Source organism: Alligator sinensis, unplaced genomic scaffold, assembly GCF_000455745.1.
Source record: "Alligator sinensis unplaced genomic scaffold, ASM45574v1 scaffold560_1, whole genome shotgun sequence".
NCBI classification, from domain to species: domain Eukaryota; kingdom Metazoa; phylum Chordata; order Crocodylia; family Alligatoridae; genus Alligator; species Alligator sinensis.
The window spans coordinates 1,781,998-1,790,562 of NW_005841837.1; the positions used below are offsets into that span (position 1 = coordinate 1,781,998).

The following is an 8,565-nucleotide window of genomic DNA, read 5'->3' on the forward strand; positions in this document are numbered from 1 at the left end:
AACATCAATGGAATATCCCAGCTCAAGTTTTGGGGGTTGGCTGACTCCAAAGTTCTCAAACTCTTATGGCCTTCCCCAATTTCAAAGTCTACTCCAGGGCTCACAGGGACTGGGCTCTTGAAATTTCTCCTGCAGACTTTTATCTGCCCAGTGATACTTTCTGAACCAGGAGCACAAATCAGCTAGAAGTGAGAGATGCATAGTGAAGTGGAGAAAATTCAGCATATTTCATTTTTAAATGGCTATGGACAGAAGATGTTCATTCAATATAAATGAATCAGTATTGACGATGGTGGCAGTAGCTGCTACTTCTGTTTCTATGGCACAATCCCCTGGATAGTTTTAATAAACAATGTGATAGAGTTTCCTTTGCAGAGAGCAGAAGTAAAAGCTGAAGCAAAAAAGGGATCTGAGCTGAAGGTATTAGTGTCCTCCTGGAGAGCAGCAGTCGAGAGATGTACTCCTCCGGCTATAGTACCATAGTAACTGCAGTCGATATACAGTTTGGAGCAGGCTGTGGCCAGGTGCTGGTAAGTATAGTGGTTTTCTCTATTATAGAGATTATTTTTTATAAAACAGACTTTCTTATGTAGCACTGAAAAAAATAAGGGGCAAGAAACTGAATCCAGTGGGCTTGTGTCTGATTCAAAACGTCTTTTACAAGAGGAAATGCATAGGAAAAAGGAAAGAATAAAACTGATTGTCCAGTATCCTAGCACTAGAATGAAACCTGATGAAAAGTCATTTGTTTTTCATCGTGGCATATTTCCTCCCAGGAAAAGTAAATAATATATATGCACATTTAAATGTTAACTAAAGACAGAACAAAATGTTCAGCAAGTTCTCCAGCCTATGGGCACTGTCATTATTACCTGTTTAGAGCAAGGGAAGACACTGTCAATAGATGTTTTGAAGTAATTACATTTCCAACGCACAAAGTCTCAGCATGTGATTGCATTTTACTGCCAATTCAAATCTGGTCCTGTTTTTGCAAAATGTTTGTGTGTGATGGGATCTGTGAAATGGGTCCTTGCTGGAAACATCTCATTTCACTGCAAAAAACTTGCAGCACTTCAGAAGACTGCATGTTTTTCAGAGGCAAATTATACTTTTCACTCAATGAAATGAAGCTTTTCATGAAATTCCACAGTTCTGCAAAGTGCTAATTACAGAGACCCAAATTCAGCAAAGCACTTGAGCACATGCTGATCTTTGAGCACATGAATAGTCCAACAGAGCTCAATAGGACTTGACATTTAGGGACGAAATTTTCCAAAGTATATAAAGAGTTGTTTTTGAAAAGAGCAACATATCTTCTGCTCCTAGTTCTTGTAAGTGCATTTGAAAATCCTCCTCCAAACACTGAGGAGGATTACCTTGCTGATCCCTACCTTTCATAATGGCATTTGTATGTGTGGTCCTTGACAGAAGTATTAGAAGACACAATGCCTGTAGAAGGTATTTTCAACTGAAATAAAATAATTTAATTAAAAACAACATATAAAAGAAAAGGAAAAGGAAACAGGCAATAGTAAACAATAGGGAAGGCAATACTGCTAGTGGAGAGTTGTTTTAAAAGCAGACCTTATATCATATTTTTTTAAAAATACATTAGAGCAATATTATGTGGGTTGCAAAGTCAAGTCCCTGAGAGTTAGGAAATGTGAGGTTCATAATTGCTTATGCAAACTTAATGGGGTTCTCTTATCCATCCTATGCACTGAATGAGGCAAGGGTGCTGTAGGAAGCAGCAGGTGGTCATGTACCTACATTTCTAAGTTTCTTTTAGTACTGTGTAAGTTCCAGCGTCTCTTTCCATTGACGCTGATGTGTGTCCTGACATGCATATCAAGGAGTAGACCCAGGCCTACAACATGCATTTATTAAACTCCTGCTCTTTAACCCTGACTCAAAACCCCAATTTAAAAGCGGGGAAAAAGAAAAGGCATTTATGTTGCCCAGTGGCTCTTGCCCTACCTAATTTCAGAAGCCTGTTGCAAGCCTTGAAGAGGAGCCGTCTTGGGGAAGAGTCACAAGAATCTCTGACTACAGGAAGTAATAGATAACTACATTATAAGGGTCCCTCCCAGCTTCTTCTATTGGGGCTTGCAACCTATGGCCTGTGGAGCTATTTGATTCAGCCTGTTAACTTAGGGCTTCAGGAGCCAAATTAATCCAGTTCAGTCAGAGGTGGGCTGACACAGAGAGGATGGGTACCAGGACCCAGCCACTGCTGCCGCCATTTTTCCCAGTGACTGAATCAGGGACGTACCCGCCACTGCCGCTTTTCCCCACAGCAGCATAGGAAGTGTCCACAGCTGGTACTTCTTCCTTCAATAGCAGAGGGCTTCAGCAGCAGTCACCTTCCCCTGCTACAGTCACTTTCCCCTGAACGCCAGTTGTGGACAGTCTCCCCACAGTGTTGCAGGGAAAAAGGGCAGTGGGCATTTCCCTGTGCAGCTCCTGGGTGGTGATGGCAGCTGGGTGCTAGCTCCCAGTGCTGTAGCAATGAAGTTTGGCACCTGGGGTAAAGACTGCAGCAGCAGCCTGCCCTCACCCCGTCCACAGATATGAGTGGGGGGCACATGCCCCGCCATGTTTTCTGGGGAATACACGCAGCAGGAGGAGTCAACCTCCCCCTGTCCCTGTGCCCCCACAAATGAGCTGCTTGTGGCTCTGTCCCATGCTCCACCCTGCCTGGGCAGTGCACCTCTTCGCTTTGTCACCTGGGGCAGTCACTCCATTCACCACCCCCAACCCCCTCCGCTCTTGCTATGGCACTGCTATCTCCCATCCGCTGCACACCAGCCCACCTCTGATCCAAACTGGGTCAATCCAGCCTGTGGCAGGAAAAGTTTGCTGAATAGCCTCATCTGATGTTTATTCACGTTTATTTTTATTCACCGTAGCCAACAGATCAAGTTGTGGGGATATGAACTACTTAGTAGTCCACACTGTGACCACTAGTGAGTAGTTACTTGCATGAGTAATCTCAGTGCCTTCAATAGAACTATGCACTCAAATACCACTGGCCCTATGTGAAAAATATTATTGTTGTCATAAATACCCTAGTTGTACAGCCCCAAGAACTTGCACTGCCTTCAGCATGAGTTCCAGGCACAGAAGGCATTCAGGACTGGCTCCAAAATGGGGCCCAAAGCTGAGGATGCAGTGTCCTCAAAACCCGTAGTGCGTAGTCTCATGGGAGATTCTGAGTGCCTTGTACTGAGTTTGATGTTTAACATAAAGTCAGGTGCCACAGAAAGAAAGATCATTTCAGGAAAAGCAGAGTGAGCCAGATCCTTGGGTATTTTGGGGCTGCTGTCAAAGCTATGTATGCCACCCAAGAAGATTGCCTCTTTCAGGAAGCAGATCATTACCTGCCTTTCACTTTCTGCTCTGAGCCAAGGCTTCAGATTTCTGCTAAACATCTGCAGCTCCCATGAAACCCTCCATAAAATCACTCTCATTGCCTTAAGAGTAAATCCCAGTCTAAATTAAGTCAAAGGCAAAGCTCTCCATTGAGAGTAGATTTTGACATTGGTAATGAGTGAGTAAAACATTCTGTTTTCCTCTTTGCCTTACTTTTCTAGAGAGGAGCAGCTTGTTTGAAGAAGAACATGTTAGACTCCTATTTTCTGAAGGAGGTGGATGATGAACAGGTAAAGTATCTGAGCCTAGGGTGGGAAGCTGAGGGCCGAAGGCAAACCATTTACAACAGAAAGACTCCCATTGACATCAGTCTGTTTTGGATCTTGCTCTCGGGTTTGGAAATTTCAGGTACCTTCAAAACTGTACATGTGTATTCACTGCTTTGGAATTAAATGGATGCTGTAAAGCAGGGAGAAGATTAGCACCTGGAATCCCCAGTGACCATTGGCATTTTGAAGGCCATACCACAAGCATGCAAGCATGGTTTCAAGATTCGACAGTTAACTACACAACTTAGTGTATTCCTTCAACAAAGAGCCCTACAGGCACTAATGAATAGCCTACCTGCAGTGTAGGTAAGCCCTGTATTTAGGGACCTACCCAAATCATGACTGCATGGATTTTGTGGAAATCACAACATTGGGTGAGCTCCATGATCTCCGTGAAATCCACAGGAAAAAAAACTTACTAAAAATAAAATGCTGCCTTCCCAGTGGGAGCCAGCGGCCATCCTAGCCGGCAGCCCACCCAAAGAAAGAGCATAGGGAGGCTGCATAAGGGGAGCAGGCAAGATGGCTGCTGCCCACACTCCTCACTGCTGATTGGCTGAGAGGGCTACCTGTCATGCGGCCCTGCCCCTCTCCAATTACTGGTGAGGGGTGGGGCCACATGACAGACAGCCCTCAGCCAATCAGCAGTGAGGGGTGGGGCTATGCAATGGACAGCCTCTCCACCAGTCAGCAGCAGGGGGCAGGACCACCAGGGCCACTCAGCCAGTCAGAGGCATGGGCAGGCCCCAGTCACAATAAGCTCTCAAACACCCCTGCAATCTGCCCATGACATTGGGTGGCTGCCTCCTTGAGTTGGGTAGACCCCTATTATATTGCTTATTTTGCAGGTTAAAATGCTGCAGCAGAGATGTTAAATGGCTTGAGGGAGACCACAGAGAAAGATCAATGGCAATGTCAAAAGTAAAATGTAAGACCTCCTGGGGTCTCCTCTCCTTGCAGCATTAGACGAGATCTTTTTTTGGCACCTCTAAATCCTGGTTATGAAATGCTTACTTGCCACTGGATTCAATACAGCACATACCTTAGTTAGGCACATGTTTAAGTACTTTGTTGAACTGGAACCCAAAAGCTTTGCATATGTAATTGTGAATAACCCTTTGGATTCCAGAGAAATTCCAGTCTATAGGTGAGGTAAAATTTGCAAGGCATTTTTAGGCTTAATTTTAATCATTATCATCATCAGCAATCTCTTGCAGTCAAGGATGATTGTTTTCCATTATTGCCTTATCTGTGGGTCCGAAGATGGCTGACAAGGCCAATCTGGGATCAGTGGGTTGTATTGCAACTTGGGCATGTGTTTCCATGTGAGGTGGGTGGCTCCAGATCCTTGATGTGGTCCTCAACACACTGTTTCTGTCATAGGTATAATACGATTGGTATTAGGTGCCATTCAATTAATTCAGTGGGACTCCGCACATCCTTCTTGCCAAGCATGGGCATGGCTGAGCTGAGGCCTCATAAAGGATACAGATGTGCATGGGTGGTCTTGTTTGGTTTGCTCAAAAAAGACCAGGGATTGAGGAGTGTCAGGAAGAGATAGCAGTCAGATGTATTTTTAATTATGACTTAAATGGTTGAAATCTCTTATAGTCAGGCAACATTTAATTAATAAGCCTCAGAGCTAGGTCTACCACTGATCAGTTGTATCTATATTGTGAGGGATTATTGAAAAAGCTTTGTTTTTTTCTGCTTTATAAATTAGTATTTACTTGCATTGCTATCAACCCTTGCAATGCCCTTGCTAATGCTCTACTACCCTATTTAAAAAAAGGGCCAGTTTTGCCAAAGAGCTCAGTACCCAGCCACTATAAGCACTTAAGTGGACATGTTACCACAACTACCAGCTGAGAACATGCAGACTCCTTTTGTACTAGATAGTCTTTGTATAAAAGGTGGCTTTGACCTCAGTAAAAATGAGTACTATGGTCTTATTCCTGTGCCCATCTATCTACAACACCAAACTACCATATATTATGTCACTGGTGCTCAATTGTTTGGCCTAGCAGCCAAATGAGAGGTACAGGGCCAGGCTGAGTGCTAGATTAGACCCCACACCTCAGGATTGGGTCCACACATCTGGATCCAGACCCTACCACCACTGCTTGGCCTCATGTGCTAGGATGAGTGACCTGGGAACCCAGGCCATCTCTACCTGCACACTGGGATTGGTGCCCTTGGACTCCAGCCGCCTTGGCTGGGCTCTGTGCACCATGATTGGGCCATGCTCTGCCCTTCATACAAGATCTAGCGTTCAAAGCCAGAGCCCATAGGGCTCCCCACAGACCCATGCCTCCCAGCACCTTGTCATTGGGAGGCCGAGCATCCCTGTTCTATGACATTGACCAGCAGCCTTTGTTCAAGAGGGACTCAGAAATTTGATAACATTGGGATGCTGTACGTTAGGATGTGTGTATATTGGCTGCTTGGCAGCTCACATACATAGAGGCTGCTCCGATGTGCATTACAGCACATTGGAGCAGACTTGATTAATCAAATCTGCTGGAGCGTGGTAATTCCCATGCTCCACCAGCCTCCAGCATTCAATGAGCTTTAGTTAAAGTGCCCCCGCTGCCATTTTTCAGCACAGGGACACTGATACATGTAATGGTCTGGGCACTTTAGGTAGAAATTAACCTCTGATTGCTGCTCTAATTAAAGCCCCCCACCTCCCAAAGTAGGTATGTAAGAAATACACTATATGTCTGTCCTCAAGTCTGATACAAGTTACTATTGTGTTATTACCAGTGTGCCACTGCCATGAACACTGTATTCAAACACGCAGTTGAAAAGAAAATTAATCAAAGAATAAAGCTGTTTTGCATGCATCTCCCACAAGATCTGCTCCGAACTTATATTATTTAAACTTTTAAAAGCAACACTGTACTTCTTCTGGAGAAGAAACCCTGTAAAGTGATTGTCATAGGCTCATTTCCTTCCTTTCTTTAGGTGGCCTTGTTTGAATTCAACAAAGGCTGGAAGCTCTCTGGGATCCAAAAGTCGTATTATAACTGTCTAGTTAAAGAACTGGGAGGCTTTGGCACAGACCCTGGCAAATTCATTTGGCCAACCAGTGTGACCATGACTCTGGATGGAGATCTGGCTGTAAAAGACAGTGGAAATGAACAGATTCAGCTCTTCTGCTCTGAAGGTCTCTATAAACATAGATTTTCCTATGGATCTGGGCCAGTAAAAGGTCTGGGAGATATAGTATGTATACAAGATGGCTTGTTGCTTGTGACAGATGGATCCAAAGCTATCAAGGTCTTCTCTAGAGATGGTGAGATGATCCATCATCTAAAATCTCCAGACATGGACTGGAATCATTCCTATGGGATGGCAATCCTGAAGTCCAATGATATTGCAATAACTGACTGGACAGATTTGGGAAAAATGCACATAATTAGGATCGACTTGAGAATGAGTGCTATCACGAGGATGTATGTGATGGATGGGTTCCATAGACCAGAGCACATTGCAGTCAATAAGGTACAGTGCAGAATATCCCAAATCACAAACTACTAACAGCATTATAAATATTTTAGTCGGGGAAGTGCCCAAAACGTGTTAGATGCTTTCCAAACGTAGGAAGGGCACAGTTCCTGCTCTCAAAACCTTACAATTTAAAATGGGTAATAAGTCTTAATAATTACTGTTTGTGAGTTAACAGTTTGTGCAACAAACAGGTAGAAGTGTAAGGAACAGAGCTTTCTTAAACAATTTGCAAGAGCAGGAAGTACATATTCAGTCTTGGTGGTTTCTATGTCACAACCTGCAAGCACTCTACCAGTTTTATGTATCTGGTCACACAAGGGTTGAACCTAGTTCTCCCAATCTAAGTCCAGTGTTTTATTAGCAAAACTGACAGTTTGAAAGGGTGCCTGGGTAGGAAAAACATGAGTGAAGCATAGTGAACCGAGTACGATCTACTCACAGGCAGCCATCACGCTCAAAATTAGTTCAGTTATACCTCAAATAATACTCCTTTTCTGGTGGTGTTGATAACTTTTCTTTGTAGCTCAGCTATACTGTTAGCATGCAAACCCTTGAGTAGCTTTCTGAGTAATTTAACGTCAGCAATAAAGTCAAACCCTTTGAAATTTGATTAGTGCTAACTAGGAAACTATCTTTTTTCCCTCCTTCCTTGTCAGAGAGAAGAGATGCTGGTTACCGAAGGGCAGCTTTTTGGAAAAAAACAAGGCTCCTGTCTCAAGGTCGTGAACAAAGATAGAATTCAGAAGAAGACCACTGGACCAAGCTATGAAAACAGGATCACCTTTGTAAACCCCTCTGGAGTCTGTGTTGATTTTGATGAGAATTTCTTTGTAGCAGATAGAGGACAAAACTACATAGTGATGTTTAATCCTGATGCATCCCTGGTTGCTTTGGTAGTAACTGAAAATTTAGAAGGCCCTTGTACTGATGTTTGAATAGCTCATTAAAGTGATCAAGTAAAGTCATTTTTCTAATCCTAATTAGTTTCCTATTTTTAAGCTTTCCAGATGTGCTGGGATGTTATCTAGACTCTCCTGCAGATAGTCCACCTTCATCTGGAAGTTGAATTGAGAAGGAAGCTAGAATCTAATCAGGGCTGCTTCTTATTCTTTTACTGCAATTGAGATGCAATGAGAGTCACTTAGATATCGCTAGACACTGTAGTTTTGCACATTTTTGTATATATCTATGTAACTCCTAGCCATCTGATTTGGTCAAGTTCTCCCATTGGATTTCTATTGCTATAGGAGTGTCTGTGGAAGGTTACCATGTTTAGGAACCTCACTATCTTCAATATCTTCCCTATAAAAAATTATCCAGAACCAGTTAGGAGCGATGAAAAAACCGGGCA

General features: G+C 43.5%; 1 protein-coding gene across 1 annotated transcript; it reads left to right on the forward strand.

Moving 5' to 3' along the window:
- Nucleotides 1-455: 455 nt before the first annotated feature.
- On the forward strand, nucleotides 456-8,149 carry LOC112550140. Its single transcript, XM_025202950.1, has 4 exons — nucleotides 456-530; nucleotides 3,594-3,662; nucleotides 6,669-7,208; nucleotides 7,871-8,149. The coding sequence occupies exons 1-4, from the start codon at nucleotides 456-458 to the stop codon at nucleotides 8,147-8,149; spliced, it is 963 nt and encodes a 320-aa protein (XP_025058735.1).
- Nucleotides 8,150-8,565: the final 416 nt, after the last annotated feature.